The sequence below is a fragment of the Sminthopsis crassicaudata genome, chromosome 3 (genome assembly GCF_048593235.1).
Source record: "Sminthopsis crassicaudata isolate SCR6 chromosome 3, ASM4859323v1, whole genome shotgun sequence".
NCBI lineage: Eukaryota > Metazoa > Chordata > Mammalia > Dasyuromorphia > Dasyuridae > Sminthopsis > Sminthopsis crassicaudata.
The window spans coordinates 173,352,346-173,370,985 of NC_133619.1; the positions used below are offsets into that span (position 1 = coordinate 173,352,346).

At 34.7% G+C, this 18,640-nt stretch overlaps 1 protein-coding gene across 3 annotated transcripts in view; it reads left to right on the forward strand.

The window, feature by feature from the left end:
* Positions 1-18,640, forward strand: part of TMCO3 (transmembrane and coiled-coil domains 3) — a 65,711-nt gene that overhangs the window by 1,785 nt on the left and 45,286 nt on the right. For all 3 annotated transcript variants that reach the window (XR_012487827.1, XM_074299582.1, XM_074299583.1), the window contains exon 2: positions 10,958-11,473. Coding sequence is in view for 2 of the 3 variants with exons in the window: in XM_074299582.1 (XP_074155683.1) it covers positions 11,030-11,473 (444 nt within the window). In the remaining variant the exon portion in view is untranslated. The remainder of the gene's footprint in view (positions 1-10,957; positions 11,474-18,640) is intronic.

Genomic DNA, 18,640 nt, shown 5'->3' on the forward strand with positions numbered 1-18,640 from the left:
TGTATATGCCATTCTTTTTTTCTGTATATCAGCTTGTGGAAATCTCTGCTGATAACTTTCTGTGAAGTCTCCGAGCCCCCAGCTCTATACTTTCAATCTTTCTTGCTTTGCTAGTTGACTTTTCTAGAACACTGACCCTGCATTCAGAAGACCTGAATTCAAATCCTAGTTCAGATGTGGATTACTTTTGTGATCTTGCATAAGTCATTTAAGTCCATAGTTTCTATATATGTACAATATAGATGATTGCCATTTACCTTACAGGGTTGTTGTGAAGTTCAAATGACATATTCTGTGTAAAATGCTTTATAAGTCTATCCCCATCCCTATCTTTAACCTTACCCTATGCTAATCCTTCCCTCTATCTCTATTCATATGGATAGATTAGATTAAAGATGATTCTTAAAGAGAGTGAGACCTGTGACTTTGCCCTGCTTTTTCCTCTTTTAAGTCCAATTCACTTGCAAATTATGGCATCACCTTCCCTACATCTTGGTTCTCCTGGAGAGTGCCCCACTGGGGACCCAAGTGGCAATTCCATTTGAGCAGTGCAACCCCTTCCTCCCTCCTTTCCTTTCTTTTCTTCTTTCCTTCCTCTCCTTCTACCTCCTACCTTATGCACAAAGGGTATCATTTATCACACCCTTACCTGCAGGTGCTTCACCCAATGGAATGTAAATTTTAAATAGTGAAGCCTCAAAAGATTTGATTTTTTTTTTCTCAAGAACCATACTTTAAACCCAAATCACTGTGGCTCTCATTTGGCCAAAATTGGTGCCAATACAAGTCTCACTTAGTCATTGTTTGAGTCCTGATGGCTCGGAGTTGGTGGAAATAGCAGTTGTTTGTGGTTTTGCCAGAAATCACAAGGGTCTTTCCCTCCCAGATTGATTTTTTTTTTTTAACTATGTAAAAGAGGTCATTTTTTTGCCTCATCTCTTACCTAGTCTTAATCACTGAATGGATATTGTCTCAGTCAAACAGATCTGGAAAAAACCCTTAGCTTAAAAAGGCCAAGGTCTCCCACTGTATCCAGGGCCATCTTCAGTCATTCTGATCTATCTTTTGTCACTGGACCTAGGTGGTTCTGGAGGAGAAAGTAAAAGCTGGTAACTTCCCAGCCCTCCCTCACTTCAACCCAATTCACTGATGTCATGGGCTTTTGGGGGATTGAAAGACAACAAATTTTAAGGCACTATAAAAGTGATAGCTATTATTTTTATTAATCTTCCTGGGCTTCAGTTTCTTTATCTATAAAAATGAGAAAGGTGGGGGCAGAATTGGACTAGATGGTTTCTTTCAGCTCCTGATAAATAATGCTTCCCTTTCACTTTTGCCCATTTATTGAACATTATCCATTTCTTTCCAATCCAATGAATATTAAGTATCTACTCAATACAATGACAGTTTGGTATATTGGATAAATATATTAGTTGCCAAAAGCCAGGAAAACCTTTAATTTGTTGACTGGCATTAGTCAGGAGAGTTTATTCATCCTTGAATCCCCTGTAACTCGTGAAATCCTACATCTCCTCTTTATCCTTATTATATATTAGATTCCTTGCTACATATTGGGGCTTTTTTTTTTTCCCCTTTTCTTTTGACCTAGACCTTTGATTTCATTGATGTCTTGTCTTAGTGAGGGAAATGTCTCCACCAGTTCAGATCATCATGTATTCTGTTCCCTATAGTCTTAGAGAATTGCCTAGTATATTAAAAAATTAAGCAACTTTTCCTTCCCGTGTTACTAAGTCTCAGAGTTTGTACTTGAACCTGGGTCATTCTTGCCTTCAGTGCTGCTTCTTATTGTTGTTTGTCCTTTGTTCTAAAAGAGGACCATACTCTCTGGGAGGTGATGCTGTGATATGCAAGTGAATTGGATTTAAATGAAGGAGGGCTGTACAACGTTACCTCCCTCACTTTCTCCTCTAAAGCTAGCTGACATATGAAAACTTGTTTTAAATCACTATAGAATAGAGACATGCAAATTAATATAATCCTGAGGTACTACTTCACATCTCTTAGATTGGCTAAGATGACAGGAAAAAATAATGATAAATGTTGGAGGAGATATGGAAATGGCCCTGGATGAAGTGGGAGAACTTGAGTTTTATCCAAACTGGGGCCTCTTAGATCTTGGCCTGGACCCAATTGTTGGCCAGTCTCTGAGAGTCAGTGATTTGGGTCTAAGACTTGTGCTTAGTTAGTAAATTCCAAGATATCTTGGGAGCATTCAGTGATCCCTCCCAAAAATGTTTTAAGAACATCTGTACCTAAAAGGTATGACACTTTATGTGGGTATTAAGAAAGGGAAAGGAGGGAGGAAGAGAAAGAATTTCCCAACTGACCAGTTCCAGTGGGACAGCTCTTATTTATGTTTTGGAGAGGGAAATGGCAAACCACTCCCGTATCCTTGCCAAGAAAATCCCTAATGAGTGCACAAAGATTTGTATTGGACTGAAATAATAGCAACAACAAAGTGCTAGGGATTCAAAGACAAACATGAAAAGAGGCCTTACTCAAAGGAGTTGACATTCTGCTAGTGATATAAAACGTGAATATACAAGTATGCATGATTATTTGAAGATAGAAGAGAGTCATTTCTAAAATATTTAGGGAATTAACTCAAATTTATAAGAATATAAGTCATTCCCCAATTGATAAATGGTTAAAGGATATGAACAGACAATTGTCAAATGAAGAAATTAAAGCCATTTCAAGTGGCAAGGAACTGGAAATGAAGTAGATTTTCCTCAACTGGAGAATGGCTAAATAAGTTATGGTATATGAATGTAATAGAATGTTAATTGTTCCTATAAGAAATGATGATTTAGAAAGATTTGGAGAGACTTACATGAACTGATGCTAAGTGAAGTGAGCAAGAACCAAAAGAACATTGTTTATGTGATGATCAAATGTAATGAATTTGACGATTCTCAATAATGAGGTGATTCAAGGAAATGACAGTAGACAGTATACAGGGAAAGTGCCATCCACATGCAGAGAGAGAACTGTGGAAACTGAATGTAGATCAAAACAGTATTTTTACCTTTTTTTGTTATTTGTTAGCTTTTTTTTTTCTTTCTCATGATTGTTTCCCCTTTTGATCTGATTTTTCTTGCACAGTATGAAGAATATAGAAAGAAGAATTGTACCAATTTAACCTATATTGGATTGCTTGCTGCCTGGGGAAGAGGGGCGGGAGGGTGGAGGAAACAAAGGGAGAAAAATTTGGAGCAAAAGATTTTAAAAGGTGAATGTTGAAAACTGTCTTTGCATGTATTTGGAAAAATAAAACACTATGGGGGAGGGGGGAGAAAAAGATAGAATGTTACTAGGGACACCAGGAAAGGTTTGCTATAGGATCTTTGCTTTGACCTTTCAGAAAGGTTTGACTCTTATCTGAGGGATTAACCTAACTTGTTAACCCCAGTGATTAAAGTAAAGATGAAACTATATTATAATACTGACAGTGCCTTTCTTTGGAATACTAAATCCATTTAAAATAAACTTTTTTGTTTTCTGATTAGTATAGAACCAATATTGGAAGAATTTTCATAAACTTAGCAAGCCTTTGTTTGGTGATTTTTTTTTTTTAAACATTTTTTAAAAAGTTTATTAATGTAACCATTTCATTAGAATTTTTCACATAATATGCCAATGTCTATATGCAATATTGAAGTCTAAACTGATAACTTTTAATCATTTTAAACCTTAATTTTTCTATGGGACTATTTTTTGGTAGTTTAATAATTTTTTTGCTGATTGGTTTTTATTAAAAGAACCTTTGTTGTACTTCAGTTTTAAAAGCTGAAAATAGACATGTTAGTGATCTGTATAGGATTTGCTAATAGCTCAGGCTGAAAGAGTACTTTGCACATTTTGCTTTTCATAATTCTGTAGACAGATAAGAGCTACAACAATTAGCTTTAGTGCACTTTTGTAATTTAGGCTACAATTGCGTTTTGTATAATTCTGTTAGTTTTCAAGGATATACTGAAAATGTTTTTTTTTTTTTTTGTTTTGTTTTTTTTGCACAAGAAGAAGAAACCTTATTTTATTATAGTATAGCTTTATATCTTTAACAAATCTCCAGCTCTCTTTTTAGGTACATGCCTTATGTTGTATGGAAAAATTTTGTGGGTGTAGCCTCCAAGTATGTTTTCAACTTTAAGTCGGTTGACTTTGGACTGTATCAAGGAAAAAGTTTGCAAATATTATAGCAAGGATTTAGTAACATTTACATAGCACACTTTATTTTTTATTTATAGTAAATCTGTGAGAGAATCCAGCATTGTATTGATTTTACTAATAAACTGACGCTAATATTGAGCAATTTTTCCATAGAAACGGCTACAGCTAATTTACATGATAAAAATGCTATAATTAATTATATTTGTCTATTTGGAAGTAAAAGAGCATTTTATAATCTATTGAAATTATTGAGCGAGATTTAAAATTTCATAGCTATGTAATAAAAATCTTGAACTCAGATCCTGCTCTTATGTCTCATTATGACTTAGAGGTATTCTGTCTGGATCAGCTCAACACAAGTGATTGGTAGACATACAAGGTTTTTGAGAAATTTTAAAGCAAAGATATTAGAGGTTGTTCCATGAGAAGTTGGACTAAGACAACTACTGAAGTCCATTCCAACTCCCAATATTTTGTGGTTCTGAACATCAGCAAGGTGATTGGATTGTATTTGAATAATAACTTAGGTAGTTCCTGACAGATTCCTTAACAGAATTCTAGCTGGTGATGATAGGTTTGGTGGGGTGGAGGGGCCATGGCAAATTAGGAAGACTGTCTACTAAGGCATGGAAGGATTGCACCCACACCTACAAAATGTTTGTTAAAAATTTTTTTGAAAAATTCCTTTATATACTCACCAATAATGGAGGCTGACAACCCAACTGTCTTCTCATCCTTTCTATGTGATCTTGACTATGTTTTCCCATAAATCCTTCATAGATTATGTTCTCAGCATGCTGGTACTCTAAAATATGTCTCTTTGGATATGTCCTGGATATATGGGCAGCTATATGGAGATGAATTGCAGTGGAGAGGAATTTGAGGCAAAGAGACCAGTTACAAGAGACATTTTAGAAGTAGAAACTTTGCCTGACTGGACAATGTAAGTGAGTATGAGGGGTAGATGTTGACAACCCAAATTGTTCCTGGGAGGATAGTGACACCTTTAACAATAATGAGGACATTTGGAAGAAGGGAAGATATGGGGAGTAAAAATAATGAGTTCTGATTTGGACATGTTGAGTTTGAAGTGCTATAAGAACATCCACATCAGAGTTTCCAAATTGGTGATATGCTGGGTTTTAGGAAAAAGACTAGGACTGGATCCATAGATTTGGAAATTATTTGCTCAGGGATAATAATTGAGCCCAAGGGATCTGATAAGATTACCAGGTGGAGATAATCTAGGGCAGAAGTTTTTATCCTTTTTTGTATTATGCTTTCTTTTAGCAGTCTGGTGAAGCCTTTGATCCCTTCTCAGAATAATATTTACAAAAATTAAAATTAAAAATACCAAAATTATATTGAAATATACTTATAAAAATATTAAAAAGAAAAACAAATTTATGGCCACAGATTAAGAATCCTTCATCTAAAAAGAAAAGAGTAGAGGGTCTAGGGAAGAACTTTGGAAAAAAACCCAAAGCTTGTGACTTAGATGAAGATCCAACTAAAGAGTTTTTAGAAAGATGGCATGGATAGACAGATAGGAAAACCAGGAGAAACTAGTGTAACATAAGCTTAGAGAGGAAAAGGATAAAGTAATCAGAAGTGTCAGATATTGCAGAGATCAAGAAATACTGAGAAACTTTGGCATTTAAGAGATCTTTGGAACACAACAAAAAAGATGGAGGAATAGATATGTTCTCTGATCCTTAGGACCACTTAATGAAAATAATAATGAGTAATTAATAACATAATGATAGCTAACATTTATATAGTATTTATTATGTGCTAGGCACTATACTAAGCACTTATAAAAATATACATATTATTTCATTTGACCCTCACAGCAATCTGGAAGTCAGATTCTATTATTCTCATTTTACAGATGAGAAAACTGAGACAAACAGATTAAGTAAGTGATTTGCCCAGAACCAATTTATACTGAAGGCCTCCATCTCCAGGTTCCACTCTTGCCTCAAATATTCCTCAAATAAGAAACATGCAGAATAGGTAAAATAATTGGAACTGTCTTCAATTATTGTTGAGTCTTGCTTCTAAGACACCAAGAAATGTAATGAAGAAATAACTTGAGGTAGCAGACAAAGCTAATCCCTAGGCCTTATTTTGATTACTAGGTAGCCCCTCTAGATTGAACAGAGGCTTGTGTTCTGGAGTCTATTCAGCAATTGACTCATTGTTTTCACTATAGTTTCTGTTGGCATTCCCTGCTTTTCCCCTATGGTATCATTTTGTAGCAGTAGGCAGAAAAACTCAATTCTGCCCATCTTTCCTTACAAGAAAATGTTATTTCCAGAGGTAACATCCTGCATCTGGAGAGGACAAATCAAGATTTTCTAGGAACAATCTACATTCCAAATCATGAGAGGGCATGGACCCAGAAAAGAGATTTCATGGCAACTGGGAAAGAAAATGAATATTGAAAAAAAGGAAGTAGAAGTTTTCACGGATGCAGGAAAATTGCTAACATGGGACAAATATTTTTATCTTTTCTGTCTCCTGCAATAATTGATACTTATAAGAATAAATCAAGAAGAAAAAGGGAGGAAGTGACAAATTCTCCAACTCTCTAACATAAAAATTATTTAGAAGGAACTCAAATTTAGTAATTTAGAATTCTCAGTTCAGTGAGGAACACAAACTAAAGAAGAAAAATAAAAAGGATGATGGATCAAAGAATAAAAGTCTAGAATATGGAGAAAGTTAAGAGAATGAAGGAAATTCTTTTTTTACTTTTAAATAACTTTATTTTCCAAAATACATGCAAGGATAGTTTTCAGCATTCACCCTTGCAAAACCTTGTGTTCTAAATTTTTCTTCCTTTTTCCCCACTTCCCCCCTCCCCTAGACAGCAAGTAGGTTAAATGTGCAATTCTATTAAACGCATTTCCATAATTATCATGCTGCACAAGAAAAATCAGATCAAAAAGGAAAAAGTGAAAAAGAAAAAGCAAGCAAATTACAAAAAAGATGAAAATATGATGTTGTGATCCACATTCACTCCCCATCATCCTTTCTCCATGACAAGATTATTAGAAGTGGCCTGAATCAGTTCGTTGTTGAAAAGAGCCAAGTCCATTACAGTTGATCATCACATAGTAATCTTGTTGCTGTGTATAATGTTCTTTTGATTCTACTCACTTCATTTATCATCAGTTTATGTAAGTTTCTCCAGGCCTCTCTGAAATCCCTCTCCTGGATCATTTTTTATAGAAAAATAATATTCTATAACATTCATATATCATAACTTATTCAGCCATTACCCAATTGATGGGCATCCACTCATCCAGTTTCCAGTTCCTTGCCACTACAAAAAGAGCTGCTACAAACATGTTTGTTCAAGTGTGTTCCTTTCCCCTTTTTATGATCTCTTTGGGATACTGGCCCAGTAGAGACACTGCTGGATCAAAGAGTATGCACAATTTGATAGCCCTTTGGATTTAGTTCCAAATTGTTCTTCTGAATGGTTTGGTTACTTCACACCTCCACAAACAATGTTTTAGTTTTCCAACTTTCCCACATCTCCTCCAGTACTTATTATCTTTTCTTGTCATTTTAGCCAATCTCATAGGGGTGTAGTAGTATCTGAGAATTGTCTTAATTTATAAGGAAAGCCTTTTTAGAAAAAAGTAAAGAAAATGAAAAAAAAACAGTGGAAAGTGTAGAGAGAAGGGAGATTTTTATTGGGGGGGGGAAGGGGAGAATTTAAAAATTAGAAAAAAGAATTAACTGATAAAGTAAAATTAGAGAAAGGAATGAAAAAGGGGGTGAGGAAAGGTTTAAGGGGGAGGAGAAGAGCTTGTAGAAATAAGAGTTATTTAAACAAAAATAATTAAAGAGTCAAAGTACCATCTTAAAAAAAGGAATAGAAATAAAATTCAGGAAAAATTTATATGCATACATACAACAAATGAAGGAAAATAATAAACCTAACTCAATTTTAGATTAGATTTGATTAAACAGTTTAGTAAAATGAAAGTGTGATAGGATAAGAAAACAAAACCACACAATATTGTTTTATTATTCCCCCCCAAAGAGACATGTACAATAAAAATAAATGCTGAAACAAAATTTGCTTGTATTTCAAATGAATCAAAACAACAACAAAAAACAGGAGCTGGTTATGTTTGCAAACCGATCAAAAGCAAAAATTTTAATGGCAATAAACAAAGAAATTATATTATACTTTACTGAAAGGAATCAAACCAATGTCAATATTCCTCAAATGCTTTTATAAAGGAAAAATTAGCTCAAAGAAGGAAATTGTGGTGTTTCCACTTTTGACATAAACAAGAGAGAAAATATGAATATAAACAAATCACTAGAGAAGCCAGGAGCTAAAAGATTTATAGTGTATTTATTCTGAATGGGACTGCTAAGAACATTTTTTTTTTTTAACATTCGTGGATATATGGCTGATGTTGTACCAAATGATGTCATTTGGGCACCAGATGATGTGTTTCAGGAGAAGCACCAAAACTTGGGGTCTGGCCATATGAAGAATTCACAATACTCATTTCCTTTGGCAAAAGACAGGTTTATTTAGGGAAGAGGTTACAGACAAAATGATGAACTACAATAGATATGTGGAATAGTAGTTATGAAGTAGAGAGTATATTAATTCTTCAGTTTGACTCTGCCCACATCACCTTCTATTCAGGACCTTTTCACAAGGTACTTTTACAAAAATTGACAGATGATGTTCAAAGAAATATAAAAAGACAGAATGAATAACCACATCAGCAGCAGCATAAAATGCATTAAAAATATTAACCAGTTCAGAGAATACAAACAAAAGATGCAGACTTAGAGATTTAATAATGAAATATTAGATGCAGTTAAAACATCAAGAGGAAAATGATATCCCCCAAACATGTTAACAAAATAGAGTATTTTTCCAAAAAATTAACCAAAATAAATTCGAGAGGAAATGTTAAAAGTTAAAGGAGAAATAAATTAATTGGAGATTTTAAAAAATAATAAAACAATAAAAACAAAGTTATGTGAAACAAAATTGACTTTTAGGCAATGATTTAGTCTTGCCAAGCTACTCTGAATTTGTTACATTCATAAATTCTCTTGTCATAGTAATATTCCATCATATTCATTTACCACAATTTTTATTTAGGCATTCCCCAATTGAAAGGCATTTAATTTGCTGTTGAGTAGTTGAGATTGAGAAGTTCTTCTAATTTGGAAGCCAGAGGTGAACCTTGAAAGAAGTATTCTAACAGGTAGAGTTAAGGTCGGGTAGGGGCTAGGAGAGGAAAGGAAGGGTTGAAACATGAAATGAATCTGCTGGTGGTGATGGAGATGGTGGTTCCTCCTCTATTCTTGAAGAGGACTGATGATATCTGCATGGTGTTGTCTTGGGTTGCAAATGAATTAGATTTAAGTGAGGCAAGGCTCTGCAAAGTTATCAGCCTTACTCTAACCTCCAGAGTCAATATAGTCCAGTGACAAGACTTAGGTCAGGATGACTGGCAATAGCTCAGAATGGAGTAGAAGACTTTGGCCTCTAAGGTTTGAAGTTTTTAAGGTTTTTCCTAGGTCTCAATTTATCTTATCTTATTCATTCAGTGGTTAAAAGCTAGGTAAGAGTTGACACAAAAGATAACCTAGTTTGACTTCCCAGAAGAAGCAGTCTTCCCTCTTCCAGACTATATATATATATATATATATATATATATATATATATATATATATATATATATATATATACACACACATATATATATACACACATATATATATACATATACATACATACATATAGCAAATTTTCAGCATTCACCTTACAAAATCTTGTATTCTAAATATTTCTCCTTTCTTTCCCCCACCAAGGGGGGAATAGATAGCAAGTAATCCAATATATGTTAAACATGTTGCGATTCTTATATACATATTTCTACAAGATTTTAGAAATTGAAGAAAACAATTGTTAGGATTTTTAACAATAAAAACTGTGGAGTATTTTTTCCCTGTAGTATGTAAATAACCTCCTCTCTCCATCCTGTTACCACCAATAAATTGTTTTAAATAGTAGTTCTTGCTTTGTTAAATTTTCTGTTGTAAATAAATAATGAGGTGAACCTTGGAATTTGGGATAATGTATGTTAATAAAGACCTAGAAATTTATATTTAAATATAAGTGATTGTTTTCAAAACTATTTTTTACTAAATACCTAACTACAGGTACCCTGATGTAGTGGTATTAACTGGTTCTACATTGTAAAATGACATTCCAGTATTAGTTTCATGGGAGCAAGATTATAAGTCACCACAATGTGAAGTGTGTATACAGAATACTTTTTTGTAATTTGGATTCAAAAATGGAATAATAAAGACGCAGTATTAATATGTAAGAGTTTGCAGAAATTTTTTATCTTGGAGTTCAGAATAATAGTATACACCTGGCAATAGGTTTTCTTCCTGTATGGCCCAGATTATTACAAACTACTTTTGAAAAGTATGAACATTTAAAAAATAAAAACTTCTTGTAGATATACCAGTTCTTAAAATACTTTGCATCCAAGATACTGGATTAGGTTTAGGGATAGATTTTCTTTTAAACACAACAATTATGACAGGGATTGTAATAATTCTAAGCAAGTAATCTTATATAGCTAATTTGTTAGAGAATATTTTTCTGAGTATAGCTTACTAATTTTGATATACTATTTTCATTCCATGTTAGTGAGTCATTGTGAATTGTTCATGTATTTATTCTCTTTTTCAGCACAACATGTGTTAAAATGCATATTTTAAATAACATCCATCTTTGGAATATCCTGTTCTGCAAAATTGGATCATGAAGGTAATGGGAAGAATTTGTGTTTGGATCTTTATTTCGCTGTTTCATTTGATAGTGTATGCTGCAGAACATGAAGATGTAGCAAAACATGCAATAAAGTTGCATCGTGGCAAAGGAGCAGCTATTACTCAGAGAAAACAATGGGTTCTAGACAATTGTAGAAAACTATCCGGTCTTCTTCGACAAAAGAATGTGGTTCTTAATAAACTAAAAAATGCAATTAGAGCTGTGGAAAAGAATTCTGGATTGTCAGATGAAGAGAAACTCTTTCAGGTGCATACATTTGAAATTTTCCAAAAGGAATTGAATGAAAGTGAGAATTCAGTCTTTCAAGCTATCCATGGACTCCAAAGAGCACTTCAAGGAGATTACAAAGATGTTGTAAACATGAAAGAAAGTAGTAGACAGCGACTGGAAGCTTTGAGGGAAGCTGCAATAAAGGTTAGTTCTTTCAGATTTTATTAAGTATTCACAAAGAAGATGTTGCTAGGAAGAAATGTAGAGAAGAAAAAAGAAAAATGTCCAAGTTGCTAGTATTTCATTACAGGTAAGCCACCAAAAGTATCTGCTTGGAAATAAAATGCCTGACATATAAGAGAATATTTTTCCTTCAGTTCTTTAGTATTCTCACATATAACATTCTTCCCAGAATAACAAAATATGCAATACATTCCATGTCATGAAAGACCTTAGTACTAGTAATTCAAGTCACATTACCTATATTCTGGTAATAAAAATTAAAGTGAAAATATATGGGAGAACAGAGTTTGATTTTCATATACATTTCATGCATGCTGGTTACATTACTATATTTTAATATATATTCATTATAGTTTGTTACAGTATTGTAATTGGCAACATTTTTGTTCATGTTTCTGAAAATTTGCTTAAATTTTCCTTAGTTGTTGACTCATGCTTGTAAGAACAGTTTTAGTTACAATCAAATTCTCATTATGTTTATATAGGACATCTTTCTATAATGACTAAACTAGTATAGATATGGATTACAATTTAAAATTAAAACTTATAGTTAATTCTTTACTATTTCAATCCAATATTAAAAATTTTATGAGGGAAACCTGTATCTTACCCTGAATATTTATTTATGGTAGAAGGCAAGGTCAGGATTGGGGATTTTAGGGTCCCCTTCCATATGATTTTTCACAGATGGGGGGTCTGACTGTTTTGTGGCAAAGAAAATCCTATCATAAACCAGCAGCTGTCTATAGAGAAAAGATCTTTTAAGATGTGGGACCCCTAAGAAAGGAGGTTGAAGTTCTTCAAGATGAAGGACTTGTAGGAACTCTTAACAAGATGATCTAAGCTTTTCTGGGAAGGAAGGGCTCTTTCTAAACCAGGGTTGTTGCCAAAAGTGAAAAGCCACCAAGTGTATCAGAAAGATTAGTGACAGTTAAGAATATGGTGTTCTGGAAACCTCATTTTATCTAAGCAGCACCTGACTTATTGAAGCTTTCCTCCCTGGCCCAAACAGTGTCTCATCCCTTAGAATTGGGAAAAGTTTCAGTTGATAGGTACTACCTAGATAAAATATAGCTACCTAGATAAAATGCAGCCCCCACACTACATTCTCAGCTGTCACCTATGACCATGGTATACTGGTTCTAGGATGGATGAGTGCTCATTTTTATCACTGTCCCAGAGACAGCCTGCAGCCTGTGACCCTTGCTTTTTCTTCTCCTGCCCTTCCCTCCAACTACTCACTCCCTTTACCTGTATGAAGACACAACCAGCAAAAGACTCTGATCTATGAATGACAAAAAAGAGAAAGAGTATCTCCTCCCCCAGGAATGCTTAACTTCATTTTTCTCCCCTTCTTCCCCTAGATGCAGGTACTTGGGGAAAGCTGCAGTCACCTTTCCCTAGTTGGGATGACTGCTGCTTCCATTTGGACAGTGCCTTTTAATCCTTCATTCTCACTTCTCTCACTACTTGAAGTGGTTTTAAACAAGTTATTTAACTTCTCTGGGCTTCAGTTTCTTCATTTGTAAAATAAGGAATTTATTTTAGATAGCTTGTAAGATCCTGTCCAGTTCTATGAATCAAGTATTTGTTAACAACTGCTGTGTGCCAGGCACTATGCTGGGAATAAAAAAAAAAAAAAAAAAAAGATCCTGCTCTGTGTGAGTACATTCTTTTGAGAGAAAATAACACATGTGCATATGTAAGTATATACAGAATAAATACATGGGAGTTAAATCCAAAGTGGTTATGGAAGAAACCTACTAGGAAATTGAAAAACACTTTATGTAGAAGATGGTGCTCGAATTGAGTCTAAAAGGCTCATGGCCTGGATTTTATTTTATTTTATTTTTTGAGTTGTTAACTATCAATATTTTCTTTTTTTTTCTTTTTTTCTTTTTTAATTATTGCTTCTTATTTATAAGATATGTGCATGGGCAATTTTTCAGCAATGACAATTTCAAAACCTTTTGTTCCAACTTTTCCCCTCCTTCCCCCCACCCCTTCCCTCAGATGGCAAGTTGATCAATACATGTTCAATATATTAAAGTACAAGTTAAATACAATATATGTATACGTGTCCAAACAGTTATTTTGCTGTACAAAAAGAATCGAACTTTGAAATAGTGTACAATTAGCCTGTGAAGGAAATCAGAAATGCAGGCAGACAAAAATAGAGGGTTTGGGAATTCTATGTAGTGTTTCATAGTCATCTCCCAGAGTTCTTTCGCTGGGTGTAGCTGGTTCAATTCATTACTGCTCTATTGGAGCTGATTTGGTTCATCTCATTGTTGAAGAGGGCTACATCCATCAGAATTGATCATCATAGAATATTGTTGTTGAAGTATATAATGACCCTCCTGGTCCTGCTCATTTCACTTAGCATCAGTTCATGTAAGTCTCTCCAGGCTTTTCTGAAATCATCCTGCTGGTCATTTCTTACAGAACAATAATATTCCATAATATTCATATACCACAATTTATTCACCCATTCTCCAATTGATGGACCTCCACTTAGTTTCAAGTTTCTGGCCACCACAAAGAGGGCTGCCACAAACATTCTTGCACATACAAGTCCTTTTCCCTTCTTTAAGATCTCTTTGGGATATAAGCTCACTAGTAACACTGATGGATCAAAGGGTATGCAGAATTTGATAACTTTTTGAGCACAGTTCCAAATCGCTCTCCAGAATGGCTGGATGTATTCAGAATTCCACCAACAATGTATCAGTGTCCCAGTTTTCCCACATCCCCATCAACATTCCGCATTATCTTTCCCTGTCATTATAGCAAATCTGACAGGTGTGTAGTGGTATCTCAGAGTTGTCTTAATTTGCATTTCTCTGAATAATAATGACTTGGAGCATCTTTTTATATGTCTAGAAATAGTTTCAATATCTTCGTCTGAGAATTGTCTTCATATCCTTTGACTATTTATCAATTACAGAATGGCTTCATTTCTTATAAGTTGAAGTCAATTCTCTATAAATTTTGGAGATGAGGCCTTTTTTAGAACCTTTGATTGTAAAATTGTTTTCCCAGTTTATTGCTTTCCTTCTAATCTAGTCTGCATTAGTTTTGTTTGTACAAAAATTTTTCAATTTGATATAATCAAAATTTTCAATTTTGTGATCAATAATGATTTCTAGTTCTTCTTTGGTCATAAATTCCTTCCTTTTCCACAGGTCTGAGAGGTAAACTATCCTATGTTCTTCTAATTTATTTATAATCTCATTCTTTATGCCTAAATCATGAACCCATTTTGACCTTATCTTGGTGTATGGTGTTAAGTGTGGGTCAATGCCTAGTTTCTGCCATACTAATTTCCAATTTTCCCAGCAATTTTTGTCAAACAATAAGTTCTTATCCCAAAAGCTGGGGTCTTTGGGTTTGTCAAACACTAGATTATTAAAGTTATTGACTATTTTGTCCTTTGAACCTAACCTATGCCTGTGATCAACTAGTCTATTTCTTAGCCAATACCAAATGGTTTTGGTAACCACTGCTTTATAACATAGTTTTAGATCTGGTACAGCTAGGCCACCTTTCATTTGATTTTTTTTTCATTAATTCCCTTGAAATTCTTGACCATTTGTTTTTCCATATGAACTTTGTTATTTTTTCTAGGTCATTAAAATAGTTTTTTTGGGAGTCTGATTGGATTAGCACTAATCTTTATTATATTTGCTTGCATAGCCTGGATTTTAAACAGTTATTTTTGCCTAATTTTTCTCCACCAGAAGTCAATCATCATGGTTTTCTAGACTGGAAAATACTGGGACCTAGTGGCTCTTGAGTGATTTCCCTCTTACTCTCTTGAATCTGGGAATACTTAAGGATCCACATCCAAAACATGTTAATAGAATTTACCTTTTCACATTAACTAAATTATAACAAAATCATCCTGAAAGTAATAGGAGACTTAGAGAAAAAAGGGACCTTTGGTATCTGGTACCTGATACTCTAGAAATCATTTGAGGCAGGCAGTATTTAGCAGTGGAAAGCTCACTAAATTTGGAATCAGAAGATCTCCTTCAAATCCTTGCTCTGCTATTTATCTCCTTGTGTCATGTTCAGATCACTTTTTCTGAACCTCAGTTTCTATATAATGAGAGGGTTGAACTAGATGATTTCCAAAGTCCTTTTTGTAAGCTACTCATCTTCATTTCATACATGAGAAAATTGATATTTAGAGAAATTAATAATACCTATCTTGCCTTCTTCCCAGGATGGTTGTAAAGATTAAATGAAGTGATATACATACATACATACACACACACAGATGTGCATTTGTATATGTGTGTAGTGTTTTATGAATCTATTTTTTTCTTTTTTTCTGTAAATGAATGAAAAAAGCATTTATTAAGCATTTATTATGTGTCAGATAGTCTGCTAAGCATTAGGGATAAAAATATAAAGAAGACATTTTTTTGCCCTTGAGTTTATATTCTAACAGGCAAAGTTAGCATATATTAGGAGGGGAAGTAGTGGGTGAGGCATTTTGACCTGAGGAGCCATAGGCAATTGATTCACTTATCCTTTTCATGAATAAATTATTATGTTAGTTATTACATGATAATAAGTTAATTATAGTTAACATTTATAGAGTATTGAAAGTTATCAATTACTTTTTTTTAGCATAATTTGAGTCTCATGATAGATCAGTGAGATATATATGGGGGAGGAGAGTATAGTCAAGTTATCCCTACTGTGGAAGGGAAAACAGGCTCAAAAATGTTTTAACTTGCCCAAGATTATTTACGTGTAACTAAATCCTTTCCCTCTTCTACAATATTTCTCATATTTGTTTCTCTTTTGGATTCTGTCTCCCATGTCTAAGGCTTTGCACTAACTATCTCCCATGCCAGGAACATTCCATCTTCTGACTCACAGTATCCCTCTATTCTTTGAAGAAGCAATTGAAGCTCTGCCTTTTCCATGAAGCCAACTCTTAGTGCCCTCCCTTTCAAATACATTAATTACTTTTTTATTTATTTTCTTTATCATGTATATACTTTATTAGTCCTCATCAACTGCCTTGTTAGAAATCTCAAGCTGCTTAAGAAGTATTTGCTACATTTATAGCCCCTAGTACAGTACTTGATGAGATAATGTTGTTCAGAGGTGAGCAAACTAGGAGAAGGTATTGATGGAGATGAGTTTAGTTAACTTCTTGATTCTACCTTCTGGAGCGGTTGTACAGTCTGAAATCCAAGTTACTTCAGATCCCTGAGACCCACCTTCTGGAGAGGAGCAGTCTTAGCCTACCATTCCCTGTCAGAAATCCCAGTCATGTCCCTGAGGTTAAATCTTACCTATAAAATCTACTTATAGGTCACCCCTAGTTGCTGCCTTCCTTTGGGTCAGTCTACCATGGCACTCTATCTCATGGTCTTTCTCCTTATCCTTCCCCCATGCTGATATAAACTGAGATCTTTTTTTTTTTTTTGGGGGGGGGAAGAGTTGGAAAGGCTCTGATGTAAACTCTGTCCCCTTTGGAGGAAAGGTTGCCCCTGAATCTCAAACCCTCGGCTCCTGAGAGGCATGCACCCTTCTGTCCATAAGGCAGACTCCCAGATAAGTAATCTCATTCAGTTGGAAATCTCGGCTTGGGGTTATAATCACTCAAACTGTTCCCCAGCTCCAGGACAAGACTAACCCAATATAACCAAGGGCTTGTCAACCCATCTTCGCAGAAGACAGGATTTTGTCTACTGATGAAGATATTTTCTTCTCCTTCTTTGGTATAAACCCTTCTTTGCTACTTGCCCTTCTGGACTTAGCCCACTGATAAAGATATTTTCTTCTTAGTGTAAACCTATCTTTGCTAAATTCCTAATCAGGAATTTGTCCGCTAAGAAAGCTGTCGTCTTAACATAAAATAAACCCATTCTTTGCCACAAACCTTGTGCCAGTATTTATTGGGCTCTGCGAATTCTTTTGCAAAACCTGTGCAATTGGCCAAGGGCCCATTGCTGTTAGGGGATTTCTTATCCTCAATTCTCGCACCTCATCAATGCCATGTGGTATCTCCCCTAACTCCACTTTGCTTCTCAACCCCACTTCTCCTCCTTACAGCTAACTCACTCTTTTAGGGTGCTAAGTCCCATTCAAGATTCAACCTGCCTGCTCAGGACAGGCCCCAACCTCATGGAGTTCTCCCTTTCTCCTGGGTAATTTTGAGTTCCACTGAGGAAACTGTCTATATGCTCTCCCACTCTATTTCATATTTACCATTCTTGGTGTTTCTTGTATGCTTTCCTTTTTGTCTGTAACTTCTTCCCTAAATAAATCTACCTTTTGTCAAAACACCTACCATTAGCTAAATGGCCAATGTGAATTCTTTATATGCTGAACCCCAACTTTTGGTGCCTACCATCATCTGAGGTCTGCAACACCCACATTATTCTAAGTGCCACTTTGTAGGCACTTAGAAAATGTTTGTTGGTTGATTATCCTTCTATTAGTCACTTTAGTTCACTTTCATTTTCTCTCACATGTACTCTTATTAATAACTTCCTTTTTGCATATGCTTGACATTCCAATTACTTTTCTACTCTCATTCTTCTTCTAATTATGTGTCTTTTATTCCCATTTTCCCTCATGGTTAGAAATAGCCTCTCCTTACCTTTTCCATCTCTACCTATTCAAAGCCCTCCCTTCAAAGCCTTTAGGCCCTACTTCTTTCATGAAGCCTTTCCTAATTACCTTTTCCAAGACTCCTGACTAGAAATTCTTTGACTTTTTCTAATACTTTGTTTTGAACTGCATATCCTACAGGTATCTCAAACTCAGCATATGTAAAACAAAAACTCCAGTTCCTTCCAGACACACTCTTTTCCCTTCTGTCTTTCCAGTCATCCAGATTCTCCACCTTTAATCTGAAGTCATACTCACTGGAGATATCCAATCAGTTATCAAATGTTATCTTTTTTACCTTCATGAGAGCTCTTGTATGTATTGTATCTTCTTCTCTCCACGTATAGCCTTTGATCACCTATGCCTGGTGATCACCTCTTCTTACTCCAAATTAGCCTAAATGCAGCTCTGACCATATGTAGTTAACTTCTCTGGCTCCATATTGCCTCTAAGATAATATTATCTGGCTTTTGAAGTCCTCAATCTGGT